Below are 19,391 nucleotides of genomic sequence, written 5' to 3'. Positions count from 1 at the left end.
AAGTACTTTTTCTTTGACTTCTGGCGTTTAAATCTTCTTCTTTTTGCTGCTACTGTTTGCCATGAATGTTTAGTAATCTGTGAGTCTCGTATGAGTTCATTTAATATCAGTTCGTCTGCACTAGTGCTAGTGTGTTGGAAAATGTGAAAAGTTAGTTTGTTGGATTGGTATTGATTGCATTTGATATTGTTGGTGGTCATTTGTTTTTGATAATATAGAGACATTCGATGTGTTGGTTGTATTTGTACTGCATTGTGGACTAATACTATGTACTTTATGTTCCTGGCCCGTTTTCTTGTAGAAATATTATCACCAGGCATTTATATGTAACTTAGTCCATATTGACTCAACTATGTTATTTAATGAAAGCAAAACAGTTGATACGATACTAGTTTCTTTTCTCCTCAAATTCTAACGATTTTATTTATTTCGATGAACGTCTTCTACGGCCGATAGTGTACTTTTTCTTTATTCAAATAATTAAGCTAATCCATTTGTTCGATTTTTATTGAATTTTTGGCTGTTGATAACAATAACATGACTATTACTAGAGTGAAGATGTTGTTAAGCCCTAGAAAATCACTTTCCCATCAAAACGTAATCGTACCATGGATATCTAAATGCTGGAAAGTATTTAATTCCGAATTGATACGAAACGCGTTCGGTCATCAGCGATTAGATATCTGAGTTTTTTTTTAATACATGTAAGTAAGAATTTATTCTGTTTATAGGAATTGCGTTTAAAACGTCAGCTCGAATTCAAAGAAAGTGAATTACAGCATTATATGGATAGAACAAAACTGCAGGATGAGCAAATAGCAAAATTAGATCATGAGCTGTTACAGATATATAGACATATTGATATATCCGACACCGATACGACCATAAAAAATGTCTCTTCTGAAGAACCCCTTCAGAAACCAGAGTCTAAAAAATTGATAATTCCAGAACCTAAGCCTCGTACTTTGAAATTGACTCGAGCAGTTTCGGTTCAAACGAACGAAGTAGTTACTCAAACACCCACGATTCTCTTAGAAAATAACAATGTCATTGCAAATCTGAGAGGTGAATTATTTAACGTTCGAGAAGATCTCAGTAACAAAGAATCGCAAATAAATCAACTGAAGAGTAAAATCACAGAACATGAGATGACCATTAGCATGTTTCGTAAGCAAATTGGTGATAAACAGAGCCAAATATCTTTTTATGAGAGACACATAATGGAATTACAAAATAGGAAAAGTGAGGTTGCAAACAATGGCGCTGGAGGAGATAATATCAACATAGGAACCGAAAGTAACGGGCAGACTCAAGAGAATTTAGTTTTAGTGGTAAGTTATTTCAAAATCATACATCAATACATTTATTTAAATTAGTCGATATTTTCGTAGTTTTTATATTTAAATTTGGCGTTTCAGTTGAGTGACAAATATGTAATAAAAACAACAAATGGTTTGATTTGTTATGTTTCTGATTTTTAGCATAGGATAAGTTGGGTTAGATTACGTTAGCTAAGGCTAGATTAAGTTATATATATATAACTGAACAAATTACTATAATTACATGCTAATTAGTATATCAAAAATTAATGAAATCTTTTCCAAATAATAAAGTTTATGTTTATTTCATTGCCTTTCAAAATGATCATTATTTGAAATATTTTTCAATGTATTTTTGAGAATCGAAATCAATGCTTACCGCGAAATGATTTAGGTATCGTGTATCGTTTAAAAAAATGTCTAGAATCCTAATAAGATGATTACCAGGATGGTTCCAGAAATACCTGGCCTGATCTAGAGATGGGGGTATTAGAAAGTATTCAATCTATACAGTTCATATTTCAAGTTTCAAGACGCCACGTTGTTTAGTATTTGTTTGGCAGCCATTGATAGTGAACGTTTTGAATGAATTTATAAACAATGAAAAAATTAGTGATCGTTATGTGATACAATATATTTATTTGAGAGACGTTAGACCAACCGATGTAAAAGCTGAAGTAGATTCTACTCTAGGTGAGACTGCTCCTTCATTATCAAGAAGAAAATATCGGGTAGAAGAGTTTAAACGAGGCCGTATGACCTGCGAGGACCAGCATAGAATTGGTCGAACAAATGGGATGACAAATGTTGAGGAAATCCACTAAGCGGTACTGGATGATGGTCGAGTGAAAATGCGCGGGCTAGAACCATAGAGATATTACCAATAGAGTAGGTATGCCTACAAGTGAGAGCGTCTTGTGAACGAAAAGAGAAAGAGAGTCATTCATTTGTTGCTTATTGCGCATGTGTGTCTCTGATTTAACGGGCAACGGTAAAGTGCGTACGTCTGTAAATAATGTGATAAGATTATTAAACATTTGTTGTCGAATATGCCTTACTACTGTGTTCTCTGCAAAAAAGAGCAAATACCTGGAGATAAAAGTCGCAGTTTTCATAAGTAAGTCCGTATAAGTAGAAATAGAAGTAGAAATAATTTATAATGAGCGTAAAAAATGGCTAGTCGTCTGTTATTTATTGCTGACGAATATTTTATGAAGGAGCTTACTGTTTTGAGTAAACACAAGCTTTTTTAAAACTTGAATATATTAAATTTTATTGAGTAGCAAAAAATAGCTGATGTGCATGACTTACGAATTTGAAATATAATATAATCGAATGTATCATACGCAATTATTAGCTCAACCTATTTTTATTGAATATTACTTGGGAAATATACGTTTTCATTGCACTAGATTTCGTTTATCAACAGTATTGCAGGAAAGATCTTATTCTGTTTCAATTCATGTTCTGACACGAAATCTAATCAACGCGTATGCGCCATTAGACAGAGACAGCAATACATAAATTATTCTCTCTCTTTCTATCGGCCAGATGCTCCCACTTGTATGGGCGCCTATAGCATGCCTACTCTATCTGTAATATCTCTATGTCTAGAACACATAATAGGCATTTCAAAAAGTGTGGTACATCGCATATGAACTGAAATTTTGGACATGAGAAAGCTGTGCGAAAGATGGATGCCGCATTTGCTCACAATGGAACAGAAAAAACGTCGTGAAGATGTTTCCATTGCGGGTGCAAAGAAGCCAAAGACCGTTCCATCTGCAGGCAAGGTCATGGTATCGGTTTTTTGGGATGCGCGTGGGATAATTTTTATTGATTATCTTGAAAAAGGAAAAACTATCAACAGCGAGTATTATGCGAACTTAATGTAACGTTCGAGCGAAGAAATCAAGCGAAAAATGTCACATTTGGCTTAGAAGAGAGTTTTGTTTTATCAAGACAATGCACCAGCTCACACTTACGTTATTGCAATGGCCGAAATCAATGAATTGAAATTGCATGGACCCTCTTCGCCAGATTCTGCCTCCCAGACTTAAAAAAGTTACTTGGTGGTAAATAATTTTCCAATAATGAAAAGGTGATGTCAGCAATAAATGGCTATTTTGAGGAGGTTGACGATACTAATTATAAAAAGGGTATCGAACTTATTGAATATCGCTGGGAAAAGTGTATAGAGCTAAAAGGAGATTACGTTGAAAAATAAATAAATGTTTTTCCAAAATTTGTGTGTTTTCTTTATTGAGCCAGGTACTTCTTAGAATCGTACTTGATAAGACTTTCTGATATCGAATAGTTTATACATACTATGTATCAATGATTTCTTACGACGTCTTGTATAGAAATGTATTTTCATTAATGAAGCTTCTTCTTGTTTCTTTGAAAAGATTTTGTGACATATGAACCACAACTATCTAAAGAATCTACTCCTATTCAAGAGACCCTACATTTTATATAACAAACTGTATCTATTTCTGTTCAAGTCCGACAATAATAATATCTGGTGATAAATTTACAATGACTGACTATCGCTTATGGAAACCAAGTCTTTTAATCACCTCTGTAGATGTCAACTAATAATATTAACAGGAAATTATCATTCGTCATGATTTTTCATAGAGTCTTACTTCTCTCACAATCTTTACCAGGAACATAGTTTTTAACTTGAATACGTAACTCAGTATTACGAGGCATATTTTTTAAGTAAGTACCGTTTTGCGGTTCCGCCGCAGCAACCCCAAGGTCGGCGTTCCGCACTTGCGCGCTGGTTACATACATCTCTTGTCTACGCACTGACGCCATTACAGTCTGATTCTTCATTTTGTACGTTGTTTACTGAGTGTTTAAGATGCCTCCGACAATCGTGAGTCCCGTCGATTGTGAAATACGGGCTGTTATGCGATTTCTTAGTGCTAAAGGCGTAAAACCGATCGAGATCTGTGAAGTTTACGGACAAAACATTATGAGTGACCGAATGGTAAGGAAATGGGTGAGAGCATTTAAAGATGGCCGCACAAATGTGTATGTTGAAGAACGGAGTGGGCATCGTCGTCCTTCGGTCGTTAATGAACATTTGGTGCAGAAAGAGAACGAAAAGGTGAGAGAAAACAGACGCTTTACAATTTCATCATTGTGCGACTACTTTCCCCAATATTCTCGTAGTGTTTTGTATCGCACTGTGACTGAGAACTTGAAATATCGGAAATTGTGTTCACGTTGGGTTCCAAAAATGTTGACGGATTTGCACAAAACCCAACGTTTCGGTAGTGCATTGACTTTCCTTGAGCGGTACCACAATGAAGGTGAAGATTTTTTAGACCAAATTGTTACTGGTGACGAAACATGGGTGGCCTACGTCACATCAGAATCGAAACAACAATCCATGGAATGGCGACATTTATCATCACCCAAAAAAGTAAAGTTTAAGCAAACAATTTCTACCCGGAAAATCATGTGCACAGTTTTTTGGGACAGAAAAGGAGTATTGCTAGTGGAGTTTCGGCCTCGTAATGAGACAATCAATGCAGCGTCTTATTGTGAGAAATTGAACAAACTATGTTTCTTTTGTAAAATAAGTAAAAATGTTTTACTTATGTTTGTAAATATGCTTCGATGTCTTAGTGACTTTTTGGGATCTGCATATATACAATTTAAAACAACTAAAGTATATCTTCTTATAGAAATATTTATCGGCCCTTCGTCAAAAATTTCCAAATACTTTATTTTTCAAAACTAGAATTACGCTAGAAATTAGTCTCCAGTCAAGACCAAAAAATAAAAATTGATTCATTGGTTTCAACTATTTGGGGACACGGTATATGAAAATTGATCAAAATCTATTAATAACTTTTGGAACTGATTTTATTTTCAATTCATAAGAGCATACTATATATTCATATAAGATATTTACGAAGAACTGTTTTGATTGATGAATCAGAGTTAATTTAAATTATACTAAGTTTCAATTTCCATTTAAGAATTCGCTGAGAGATTTGAAACAAGAAATAACGACTAAAGATGAACAAATAATAAAACTTCAAACACTCTTAAAAATAGACCGAGATAAACATAGCTTAGCAGCAGCTTCCTTACAAGAAGAGCTTCAAAATATACAGAAGCAGTTGATGGACGAAAAACAGAAAGTTAAAAGGTAAAATCCAGTTCAACATTTATTTCTTTTCATTAGTATTCTATTGTAATATATTGTAGTTTAGAGGAAAATTCGATTAAAAGTAAGACAAATCGAGTAGCTATTGAACAATATGTGAATCAAGTCCATGCTTTAGAACAACATGCTTCTGAATTACACACCAAATTATCAACACTTGAAGCTCAACTTCAGTCCAGTAGACAAGAAGCGATCCGCTGGAGGACGATGGCGAACGATAGGTTAACAGCTATGGAAGATTTGAGAAAAAAGTAAGTATCACTCATTTTCCAAAATTATACGTGCTTGAGTATATAATTTCTTGTGATTCATCAGATTATACAGAAGAACTAATAGTCCAATCGATCACTAATGAAATGAAAAAAAAAGAAACCATCTCAAGGGTGTCCGGTGGCAAAATTAGGATTTAAAATCTATACAAGGTCTTTCAAAACGTTCGCATGCGAGTTATATCACTGCATTAAGCGAAAAAAATTAAAAATCACCAATTAATCGCATGTCTATAACGCATAGATTAATCGTAAATTAACAATAAGCTTTAGCCAATCAAAGTTTGTGGAACGTTAAAGTTCCTCCCTATCGAGCTGTCGAGAGAGCCATAAAAGTATTTAGATGCAGCCGAATTTTTGAACTTTGCGTTATAGACATGTGATTGTGATTTTTAATCGATTTCGATATCGATATGAACGTTTTGAGAGACCCCGTATAAACTACAGAACATATTCATTTCTAGCTCAATCAATAAAATAGGATGTCACCGAAACGGCTTATCAATTAGCTAGGGAAGAAATCACGAAGCAGCGTCATGGTCTTCCTAGTAGTCTGTGAAGTGAAGGCAGGATGTTCTCTCAATGTAATTTTGATTGTTCACACATCCATTCAAATGAAAATGGGCTTCATCCCTTCAAAAGATAGTCTTGACTGTATGAAATCACTCCAACATTGAATCACAGACATTTTAAATGGATGAAATTTAAGATCCTTCTTCAATATTTCGTGCATTATAGTTTTTGGAAGACCCAAAGCTCTCTTGCGAACGGACTGACGCGGATTATCGCACAAACTTGTCTCGACGAGTTTGAATGTTTTCATTCGTTCTCAACGTCCTGCTGTGTCCCGGTCGTGGGTAGTTTTCTGCTCAACTTGTTGATCAGAATCTTCGCACCCATGATCGAATCAAATCATCACTTGAGGTGTCACGTAGTTGTCGAATATTGTAACGTGTACAAAATCTTCGACGAGCAATTTCACATGGATGTTTGGCTTTGAAATACGCTTCGATTGCCCCTTCCTCGCCCCTCCGCTCAATGGTTACGGAGAAATTCGAAATTCAAATCCAAATTCTGCCTCCGGACACCCATAAGAACTAATAAATAGTCCCTATTATAAATTTCTATGGCAGCCATTACTTATGCTACATCTATTTCAACTTATCTGTTTCTTACACTGATGTTTTGGGAAAAGTAGTGTCAAGGTTGAACACGTATCGGCTTATCTTGTCTGCAGTGCAATCTGGTCAGAGTTCTCAATGCAAAGCAATGACTCACCAGGCTCTAAAAAGGTCTGTCAATCAAAGTCAATCAAGAATCTTCGATTATTACAAGGGACTACTGGAATGTTTGCTCAACGATGCGTAAAAAAAGGGACTTTATAAACGAATCAATGGCCTTCTCCTTCATCATGGCAATTCCTGTCCACATCCACCTTATTCATGAGATTTAGCACCTAATATCGATAATGCGACGACAGACAGATGAAACCCATTTCACAGTGAAAAACTGTAAACCTGTCGAGTTTTCAGAAACAACACTGATTTTCATGAAAATTTATCATCTATTTACTCTCTTCTTCAAAATCTATCTTGTGCTGAAGTATGCTTTTTACTTTTTAGAGGCGAAAAATACCCCTTTAAACAGAAAATTGAAAAATCTTGAATTTTATTTTATATGGTCAAAATAAAGTTAAAATGAATTATTTGTAGATCTCTTGACACCCTCTAACAACAAATGTGACAGATAGAACTGCTTTAAATCATCCCTTGGACGTTACAAATTTCCAAATGAGCGAAAAACTTGTTATTTTTGTATATTCTCTTAATTTATTTGAATGAAATTATTGTTAGACGAGACGCTTCAACCCTTATAAATCATTCCTCGAGAGAATGAATTATTTATCAAAAAATAATTTTCTATTTGGGTGGCTAATATTCAAAGCTGTTTGTTTTACATTCTTTGTTTTTAAACAAACTTTTTATGCACGGAACATGAACACACGCAGTCCTAGAAAAAGCAAATCATTCTTAACCAATTTCAATTGGAGAATTTTTTAATGATTTGTTCGTTTCTCATCAATATTTAGGAAATAAATTTGACACACTTTTGTAGCAGAAAAGTCTCTGCTTGTATTTGACTGTTCGATTGCATTATAAAAATAATTAATTAGCTATTGTAAGATGCAAGAATCACCGCTAAAAGTAACACGAAGCGTATTATAAACGAAATTCATGAATGTATTCATTAAAATCAGAATTTACTTACAAAATTTCAATATCCAATTAATCTTCACAAAAAATCGATGATATTTAAATATATATAACAGTGTAATAACAAATAATAATTAATTTCCAACTAGTTTGGAAACTTCATTGTTGTGGGACAGTGGCAATCAAACACCAAAGCTACTCTTTTCATAATATATTTTATGCTTTGAATAGGTCGCATCATCAGGGACTGAAATTATGGTAGAAATACGACCATTGTATGTATATATGAAGGTATTCAAAAATTTGAAATCATTCTCATTAATTAATCGAGAATTGCGACGTAATAACTTTTTCCATGAAATATTAAATTCATTCGATCCAAAAAAAATATTTCTAAATTCAAATCCGTCCAATTGAAGGTTATGTTAATTTAGGTTGGTTTATATTGAAGTATTAACCACTTTGAGCAATATAGGCTGTATATATATCCTAAAAACAGGCTTGAGAGGTTATACGATGGTGATTTCATAAACTATGTTAATCAATTGTTGGTTGTTGATGTTCTATCTAATTTTATTATATATATTTCTTTATTTCCTTATTTCTTAGACGTTTTGATATATTATTGCTTTTAAATGTTCTTGATTTTAGGTTTTTTCTGTTTCAAAAGACCTAAGATCAAGAACAAAATATTTTCATAAAGACGAAACGTCAATTTTTATCTATCTTTTAAAAATTATTAAAAAAAATCTAATTTATATACCATAATCATGAAAATGGTTTGACTTACAATATGGTTTTCGTTTGCCCTCGTTTTTTGACTTCTTTAAAAGGAAATGGAACTTTTCTTGATTCGATTGTAACGTCAATATATAATAGATAAAAAGTTTTCCGCGACAATCCTACAGACTGCGCCAAGTATATAGTTAGCATAATACACATAAGCACGTCCGTACACTCATTCAATAAACGTACAATTACTTATATACATACACACAGTTCAGTAAATACCGTTGAAATACTTTTTTCATATCGCAGCTGCTACTCGACTGCATGTAGGGTGAGTCATGAGCAGCTTTACATACTTTGACCATATGTACAGCCCCTCGGAGAGGATATCATGAGGCTACTAGAAAGTGTCAACTCCTCTTTAATAATTTGGATAAATTTTCATTGGCTATTGTATTTAGACAGCCCAATCGATTCTTAAATTTTTTTCATGATGCAGTACTATCAAGTATTCGACTCTTATTAGCTAACTCAGAAATTCCAGGACCGACTTTGCATCAATTTAGTGATTCGTATTGAAATTGAAACTTTTGGAGTTAGTCGTCAAAGAAGGGTGAAAAATATGCCATTTTCTAGTCAAAACTGTAGTTTAAATAAAACTTTCAAGCAAATAACTAGTCGATATGTTGATTTTCGAGGTAACATTCAGCATAAAAGAGTTCTCCCATGAAGGGTTGCCTTAACTGCTAGTGTAAAGTACACTTCGGCACATGGTACATTTTGAAAAAGGTTGAGAATACGAATCCAAATTCTCAAAAAAAAATGTGTGTTGCTTCTCAAAATTTCACGAGAAAATGACTGATAAATGAACTAAAAATGCTTGAAGTCACGGCTGAGTGACACGGATTTTTCCTGAAAGTTTTTCTAATCATTTTTTGTTTTAGTTTAGAGAAACAACATGAATCAGAGCTAGCGTTATATAAATCAGATGCAGAAAAACTGAGAGATCTTGGAAATGACGAAATAAATAGCTTAAGACAATTAATAATAAGACAAAAGGGAGAATTGACAGGAAGACTGGATACCGATATCCAACGATTGGTTAGAGAAAAAGATGATAAAATCCACGAAATGATTGTAAAACTACGTCAAATGAAGGTAATTTTCATACTGCCAAAACTTTCTACTACTGCCCTTCATCATTTCATTCTAGACTGTCAAGAAAAACGAACAACTGGATCAAGAAATTCCAAAGCCTTCCGATGTAGAATCATCAAAGGAATTGTTAGAAAAAGAATATTTCTTACTCAAAAAACGGTATGAACAGTTGACGGTGAAAGAGAGAAGTGCGAGGAATGAAATTCGGGAATTGAAATGTCAATTATCAAAAAAGTAACTATCTATATCTGTTCTCCTCAAACTCATTCTGAACACTTTTAATTTATTTTTTATTCTTAAGACCGGTTAGTGCAAGAAGTGATAAATCAGAAAAATCCATCAAAGATCAACTTCAAAAGAAAATAACTTCTTTACAAAACGAAATTATAGACCTTAAACAAAATCTGAATGAACAATTAGCGATAAATGAATCACACAAAATACAAGCTAGTGAAGATTTTGATAAATGGAAGAAAATGAAACATTTCCAACAAACCGCCGAAAAGTTAAAGAACAAATTGAAAGAGAGAGATTGTGAGTTTGAGAAGTTGCAACAAACCAGTACAGGTAAGAGAAGAGATTTTAAAAGTTACATTCATAAAAATGATTTAGTACTCGTATTATTAGTTTCTGTTTCCTAAAACCTAAAAATTTTGTTAAATAATGGAAAATTTTCAGTATTGGTATAGAGTTTGACAAAAAATTGTATTTGTTATTTTTATGAGTTCGGATACTACCTCCTAAATTGAAAAGGTATTTCAAAGTGCTGTTTTGTAGCAGACACAATCAAGCAACTGCTACCTTTGAATACAATGTTTAAAATTATTTCATGTTTTTTAAGGGCTTTCTTCCATAATAATATACATATTTTGTTCACTGTGCATATTTACGAAAACCCCGAAATACGTCCAAACAGTATTGCCAGAGCTAGTACAATTGTACAATTTTAGTACATTTTATTGTATTTTATACACTAGTACATTTTTCCTTTCTTCTAATACATTTTCCCTGCAAATATAAAGTTATTTTATATTTTCGTTTAATAAAATAAACTAGAAATTGTACTAGATTGTAACAATAATTAGAAAACAGAGCCAAGTTGATTTATATTTAGATCGTGAGATTTTTGTACTGCATTGCTAATTTTATCGGTAAACTTTATAAAAATTTTTCATTCTTAAAATAATAATTGACACAGTCTATAACATTTTTGGGAAAAAAACTCAATTTAAACTTATGTTTATACATCTTTTTATAATTTTATTAAATTTGTTTGAAGTTGGCACAATCTAGTACATTTTCTAGTTCAATTCTTACATTCAGCTTTTAAATTGTGGCAACACTGCGTCCAAACCCTTCAAATGACAGGCACGGCCCCAATTTTTGAATATGAAGTATAGGCTTGTGTTTGTAGTTTAAAAGGTCAATGCATTCAAAATTGTTGTCGTTTTCAAGTTTAATGCAATAATCAAGATAAAATGAAATATTAGGATTACAGAAATTTGTTACAACATATTTAAAAACTAGAATATATTGTAAAATGTAATAAAACGTGAAACACTAAAACGAATTATGTATGTCAGTGAAATGGATGTACCGTGAACGACTTAGCAACGTCCTAAGTTTAAATAAACTAATTTAACATTTCAGACATGATCGACATAATCGCAATCGTTCTAATAACTGATTTTTCGTAATTCGGGTGGATTAGATAAATATCTTTTTCAACGCAAATAAAAATTCGTTTATAGTTCTTCCAATATCAATTGCAGATTATGAAAAGCAGTTCGTAACCCTTGCCGACAATTTTGTTTGATCTACCATACGCGTAGATAGGCAATCTAATCATTATAAATTGGACGGCATTATACGCCGATATTTAGACAGATGCATTTAGTTGTATTCTTACGTGGAATTTAGAGAAAAATCATTATCATACCTCGTTAACTTGTTATAACTGAATATTAAATTATAAAACGTAAATAGACGAGTAAAATATACCTGCCTGTAAGAGAGTTTGGTTAGGGTACTGGGTACCAGGCGTGAACTGACGCCTTTTTGTACCCCATTCGTTGTTTTATCTGGAAAAGTAAATTTCAAAGCAAAAACCTTAGAGGAGTATAAATTCTTTGCAAATAAAAAAAACAAAAGAAAAAAAACATTTCAATTCCAAAGTATCTTTATAAATAATCATGGTAGTCATAATCGTCTGAACTATAGTCATAATTTGATTGAATTATGATGGGTTGTAAAGAGGATACTTCCACATAATCATCTTCTTCTTTGATAACATGCTCAACACAGTTTTTCCAAAGCTGTTGACGGTCTGCTGCTAGAATTTTTCTACAATCTTTTTACTCAGTTCTTCAGTTCTTCATGTTAACGATTCGATGTTTTCATTGGTAAACCGTGGAGATGATGAATTTTGACACACATTCATCAAGTCCACGTGGAATGATGGTTTGTTAGATGTTTACCGATTTTAAACGGGGAGTAAACATTATTATTCATTTATCAACTTGGTATGAGTGCCGTGCGTATTTATGAAATATTGATTGTTCCTCGTCTAATTGTCTTCTGCAATTGATATTGGAAGAACTATGATAAAGTGATCATCTTTTGGCAGGGAGCTCTACTCGACGTTTCGTTTGAATCTCGGTTAATGCATGTAGCAGCGCTATTCGAAAACTTTATAAATCTCACCTAAAGCTTTTAAATTGAGATGAATGGTATCTTTAGAAGGTCCTAAGGAATCCAAAAATCGGCGAGTGCCTGATACTAGATTGGTTTTCTATTGTAACCCCAATATCCGACTTAGATGGCCGACCTGAACGCGAACCATCTTCAAGCGTCCAACCTCTACTATTAAAACGATTTAACCAATGCTGTATTGTTGGCTCAATAACTGTGTCTTCCTCTTTAATTTCACACATTTTCCTTGCTGCCATAGCTGCTTTAAACTTTTGTTTCCATACTATTTATTATGAAAACGTACTGCGTCGTCAAAAGAAGAATAGAGAATGATTAAAACAATTGTATCTACTATTCATAGAATTATCGACTGGTCTTAATAAGTTACATGTTAAAATTCAGGCACAGGAATTTTCACATATAAAAACCTACATTACTTATGAGACACCTTCCATATTTGCCACTTCTACGTTGAATGTTTGTGCCAGTAGAAAAACGCGACCCTAGTAAACAATTTATTGCGGGATTATATGAGGCATGATTAAAAATATTCAAAATACTGTCCGCGGCTAACCAATAACATATTGTATCTGCTCTGTTATTGCCTTCCAATGACAGGAATGTTTTCAAAATGTTTCTCTTTATCGCATTTTTTTAATTTTTCGGAGGAAAGTCTCATGGTGTTAAATATGGTTAGCGAAGTGAATGTGGACAAACAAGAAACCTTTTAGCGGCTGACACCTGATGAATTAGAAGTAATTTGTGGCACGATGCATTGTCATCATAATAATCCTTTGTGAAATTCGGAATTTTCAGATGATTCACTCAGACCAAACGATTATTTTACTCAGAATGATAGAAAACAATTATATTCTTTCTGCTAAACTTTGGATGACGGGCCCTTTGAGGGTGAGATGAGTGACTCGTTCTCTATTAACTTATAAAGCACTGCCGGTTAATATAAAATTAAAAAAAATATCATTTTCATTACTTTGTGGTGCTTTACTTATAATAAATTGACTGGGCTATATCTCGGTTGATAATCAAACATTAGTGGCTCAAAACGTAGATTTATAGGGAATTTTATAACTTATAAGTTGGTATAAATTTGTTTAGCCCTTTTTTTTAAAGGGAAATGCTTAAGGGGTTCGAAAATGGTATCAGTCATACGTTAGGGTACGATTTGTGAGGTCATATCTTAGTTATTGTAGAAGTTACAAAAAAAGCAAAATATTTGTTAAAAAAATAATAACTTTTTATTTCCCATCAATTTTTAAGTATATCTTTTATAGTTTCTCAGAAATTTTGAAGAAAAAGAGTGATTTTTAAAAATTTCAACTTTAAAAATAATTTTTTTCGAAATTATAGATTCCAAATCTATCCAACTTCAAGAAATCATTATTAGTACGTGAAATTAAGTAAATCATTACTGGATTATATTTTTATTGCAATCTGGGTACTATTGCTAATGGTAAGATTGAGGTATTTTTCTACAAAAAAAAAAAAATATAAATCGATTCTATTTCGTCCATAACTTTCTTAATTTTTATGCTAGAGAGTTCTACTAACTCTCATTTAAAAGCTTTTCAAAAGTACTTTGAAAAAGATTCAACACAATTACCTCGAAAATTTTACCGTTTCTCCGTTACTCGACGTTGAATTTTAAAAGATTTTCTTTCGTAATAATATTTTACCTTCAATAAATTTGAGTTCATGAAAAGTCGTGGTTTTTTTTTCAAGAAAAATTCAAGTTTTCAATCGCCCATAACTAAAAAACTATATATTTTTCAAAAAAATTGCTAAGAACATTTTTTGCTTACACTTTTCAACATTTTTCATCACCTAGTTGGGATGGAGCTAACCCCTAGGGTAAAACCACACATACGGTGTAATATAGATTTTACTTTTTGAGGTATTTTTTACATGATGTCAAAATTTCATTTAAATTGTTACACGTTCATGGAAATCGGAGATGAAAACCTTGGCCTGGACTATAATACGTGAATGTCCCTATCTCTATCCAGAAACCAATGAGTCTGTCTTTATGCTTCTGTCACTGTCCGTTATTTTACAAATCAAAAGCTGAAATTTAAACAGTTAAATGTTCATACTATCCTACATCTAAATTATGAATGAACGTACGCCAGGAAAACTTAAGAGAATGAAACACTTTTTTTCTGAAACAATTAGCCGTGGGTTGTTCGCCTACATTGATTGACGCAGCTTACCACTGCATTATCAATCTAGGTGGTAGTGAATTAGAACATCCAACTTTACTTAGTAAAAAATGAATAACGATTTTGACAAAACCATGTAGAAATAATTTGTTGGTATATGAATTAAGATCATTTCAGGATATCTTCTTTCGTAGTTTATCTCATTCCGCCTTTAGTTGAAAAATGGTAGCAATAGAGTTTTCTAACTCAAGGCTATTGTTATTTCCTTTTTCATAGGTTACAGACTCTTAATAGAACGTTTGGAACGGGAAAAACGTAACTTGGAAAACAGGATACGAACTTTGAAAACTTCAAATGTAAATGTCCATGATAATGTTGAGTTAGAAATGTTCAAAAGAGAAAACAACAGATTACTTGGCGAGGTAGATGCTTTGAAACAAAAACTAGAAATTCAACAACACCACGCTGGAGCTCTAGGTACCACAATGTTACAAGAAAAACTCGAAGGGCAAGAAAGGAAAATCGCAATTCTAGAATTATCATCAAAGGTAATGTATTATAGATGTTTTAGACTATATACACCGATAATTTTGTTCAATGATTTATTAGAGAATATCCTAAATAGTATCGAAATTGGTTATGAATTGTTCCAATGAGTTGTGGCTACAATGATCTCTTATTCGTTCTTATAGTGTCTCAATATTTGTTGGTTTGATTTTGAAAACTTTACTTTCCAAGTGGTTGTATAGAAAAATGTTTGGTAGAATTGGAATCTGGGAATCTCGGTGGTCATTTAAATGGTCCCTACCTTTTTACGCATCTGCGAAATGGGATTGAAAGTAGGTGTTTCTATTATAGTCCTGGATTTTTTTGGTTTGAGCTCTTCTTACCCCCTTATTTAAAATCTACCCTGTGCCGGAGAGTGCTTTTTATTTTTTAGGGGTGACAACTATCTCTATATCTTTAAATTTAAATTTAAAAATCCTCGAATTTAGCATGTACTCGTATTTAAGTAAAATATCATCATCAATCATGTAACCCCTTCAAAAACCATCCTCTTAGGGTAGTAATATTGAAAGATTTTTTTAAAGACACTTCTTATTATAATCTCGATTTTCATGAAAATTTGAATTCAATCTCCACTTACCCTCTTCTACGAAATCTTCCCTGTGCCGAACCAGGATTTTTTATTTTTAGGGTGTCTAAACTACCCTTTATTGCAAAAAAAATTAAAATCTCTTGTTTCGGGTAAAGTGAAGTTTAAATGTATTATTCGTAGGGTTCACGCCAGCATGGCGACATAGCGACAATTGTCGCCAAATCATCAAGAAATGTCGCCAAAATCATACACATCGACGACAAATTTGTCGCCCAAAATATTTTTGAAAAAACCTATGTTTTATATTTACTGTGCTGTTTTTGCATAAAAGAATTTATACATGCCGTAAAAATATGTATAAAAGTGTGTGTAGCATGCATATGTTAATTTTTTTACTTTTGTCTACCACGTTATATTTTTGGACCACTAAATCATAACTTAGGTGGTCCTTTTGGACCACTAAATTTTCATTGCTGGTGTGAACCCTAATTATTCGTAAATCTGTTGACATTTTTAAACACGTTTATAATCAATCAAATTCATGCAACCTCTCCAAATCATATATATTTCTTTAATTTCCTATCTTTTTGGAAGTTTCATATATGTTTATTCTTCTAAATGTTTTTGTTTTTGGTCTCTTCTGTTTTAAAATTCGTTTTTTCAATAAGTTTTTAAAAGAAACATGAAAATTGTCGTTTCGACTTATTTTAAAATATTTTGATAAATAAGTCGATACGTCATTAAAAATTATTCAAAAGTGTATTTATATTGAATTGAGAATATGTTTTTTTATAATATTTCAACCCTTATTGAACTCATTTTAAATAGCCAAACATTTCAAGATTGCAATTAAATTTTTTTTTACAGCAATAATAAAAAAAAATAAAAATAGAGATATTTTTAGAATCGATAATATTTTTTATTTAGAAAATAATATAAAAAAAATTTTGATAATTATTTTTCATCATCACGAAGATATTCTTCTTATCGTTCGTGCCTGCTGTTGCTCTATCGTACGCTCCACGTTTCGCTTTTTCCAATGCTCCAAAATTTGTTCTCAGAAATTTCGAAAAAAAGCAGTTGGTTTTTCAACAATAACTCGCTTAATTTTCAATCTAGAAACTTTTTTAAGACAGCATTTTGTAGAAAATTTCAAGTACCTAAACGTCATATTAATTAAAATTTTATTCGATGCCGTGTTTTAAAAAGGTTGCAGCTTAAAGGGGTTGCATAAGTTACATTTGGTAGGCGAATGCCAACTTTTAACTAATGTATCTTCTTCAATTTTTATGATACATAGATTTTAAGAAGCTCAAAATTTTTTGCGAGAAAAATCGTACAAGTAATATAAGAAACATTTTCTTATAACACGAATAGTTTTTGGTTTATTTAAGAAGAGTTCATTTTTTTTTAATCACATGGACCTTATTAATAATACACAAATAAAGTTAATTGCAAGTGTGTTGCGATTGATTTCAACTACGGTGGTAATGGCGAGGGTATAATTATTACATTTTTTCAAAAAAGAATAACCTTATTTTTGTTATGAATCAATTAACTCTTATCCAAAATATTTCTGACAATACTCATTTTAAATGTTTTTTTATATGCTTTGAAAAAAGTTCTCTGAGTTTTTTCCAAAAATTTCAAGTTATTTGAGGTTAAAAGTTTTTAATTTCAATTTCAAAATAGCCATCCTTCATCGAGCAGTAGCTCAGTTATTATTGAATTTACAGAGGTCGTTAGAAAACGAGTTTCTTTTTTTATTTTTTCATCAGGTATATTTTTGTTCTTAATGATTTTGCAGATAAAATGAAAATGAGCTATTCATGCAAAACGGTAAAAAATATGCGTTTTTTCAATCGTTAATAACTCTAAAAGTACCAACTTTAGAAACAACCTATGTAGAGTATAAGTTGCTTAGAATTAGATGATCTTTCGACCTACGAGATTATTTTGATGAAATAAATTTTCATCTCCAAGTAGGGGTCGCTTTCATCCTCAGTGCAAAAGCACCCTTCGGCACAGGATAGATTTTAAAGAAGATTTTAAATATTACCTTCATAGCAATTTTCGAGAAAATCGACCTTGATTATCAAAATTCCACGGGAAATCGGCTGGTACCTATTAGAGATATTAGCATGTACAGGGCTAGAATACAAATCAATTGCGGCACTAATTATTTTTGTAAAAATTCCAAACATCTTACACCATTAAAAGTATTGATCGTATACGAGTAATTGGATTTTCTACAACCCCTTGTCAGAAAATTTACTATTTTTATTGCCAAAACTATCTAAATATCAAAGGAATTCTAATTATGTTGGTAGAAAAAAACATAAACTGATATCAAGTTATTGATTAATTTTATTTAGAATTTTAATTATATACCTAATTGTTAAAATGGTTATTAACTCTAATGGCAGGGAATGGAATACTACTAAAATATTGTTTGTCTCTAGTTAATCCAAAATTTGTTCACTAAGCAGCAGTTTTTCATCAGAATTATCTTTAAATAGTTCTTGTAGAAACATTTAGTTGGAAAGTCTACATCTTATCAGATAAAAACAAATAAATTTCTTTGAACATGTACACCGATCTAAAAATCTACGTAACTTTTAAGCCATTAATTTTATCAAGTTAAACAAAATGTATCTTTCTGTTAAAAAATTGATTGAAAAATTCGTTTTTGCTATCCTTAGATTATCCAATTTGTCCCTGTGAAAGTTACGGATTGTTAACCATTGGGCCCGAGCCGCCCCTGACCTTCGGATACTAGTGTAGAATTATTTATTCCGTCAAACACACTACATGGAAATTCGTAATCATCCATTAAAAATTCATAATGTTCGAATGTATAATTTAGAAAATATTTTTAAGTTTAAGTTCTGATTTCTGAACTTAAATGCCTATAACTTAGAAACAATGTCACCGCATTATTTTCACGTCATCTACGCCCTGTATAATTTTTTTGGAAAGAAATCCGCAAACAGCCTATTTTTTCGGTCTCTACGGTGATCTAAAGCCTTGATACTCTCATTTAAGTGTTTTTTTCTAATAAAAGAGAGAGAGATTCGTTGGCGAGTTTTTAGGTGGGATAAGGGAAATTTGTTATAGAAGGAGGGTTTTTTGGAGTTGGCCCTGATATAGGAGTTGCTCCTCTGTAGGGCTGGGGTTGTGAAGGTTACGTGGGGTTGTGCTTGCTGTCCTGGCTGGAAAGGAGGAACAGCGATCGACCATTGGCTAGAAGAAACCGAAAATAGAGCTATAGTTAGTAAAAACGGCTTTTCTCGGTTTGGGGATTTGTTTGGTTAGGCTTTGTTCGGTTTATAATTTGACAATAACCTTTAAATGATTGCGAGATCACTTGCACAAGCGTATGAGTATCTAAATCCAATACCTCTCTCGCTTTCTCCGTGAGGTTCTTATACAAATTTTCACCGCTTATAAAAATAACCATCATAGTGTCGCTATTTACCAAAATCAACGATGACATTTTATTTTATTAGGACACCCTGTATACATTAATATTGTATGTAAAATATCA

The 19,391-nt window shown here is 32.3% G+C and overlaps 1 protein-coding gene across 4 annotated transcripts in view; it reads left to right on the top strand.

Moving 5' to 3' along the window:
• LOC130899992 (centrosomal protein of 290 kDa) overlaps nt 1-19,391 on the top strand; it is a 93,021-nt gene that overhangs the window by 28,160 nt on the left and 45,470 nt on the right. For all 4 annotated transcript variants that reach the window (XR_009060121.1, XM_057810271.1, XM_057810270.1 and 1 more), the window contains exons 11-17: nt 732-1,331; nt 5,318-5,490; nt 5,550-5,759; nt 9,664-9,877; nt 9,933-10,111; nt 10,179-10,444; nt 15,022-15,293. Coding sequence is in view for 3 of the 4 variants with exons in the window: in XM_057810271.1 (XP_057666254.1) it covers nt 732-1,331; nt 5,318-5,490; nt 5,550-5,759; nt 9,664-9,877; nt 9,933-10,111; nt 10,179-10,444; nt 15,022-15,293 (1,914 nt within the window). In the remaining variant the exon portion in view is untranslated. The remainder of the gene's footprint in view (nt 1-731; nt 1,332-5,317; nt 5,491-5,549; nt 5,760-9,663; nt 9,878-9,932; nt 10,112-10,178; nt 10,445-15,021; nt 15,294-19,391) is intronic.

This window comes from Diorhabda carinulata, chromosome 12, assembly GCF_026250575.1.
Source record: "Diorhabda carinulata isolate Delta chromosome 12, icDioCari1.1, whole genome shotgun sequence".
Classification (NCBI taxonomy): Eukaryota; Metazoa; Arthropoda; class Insecta; order Coleoptera; family Chrysomelidae; genus Diorhabda; species Diorhabda carinulata.
This window is presented reverse-complemented; position numbering and strand designations above follow the sequence as displayed.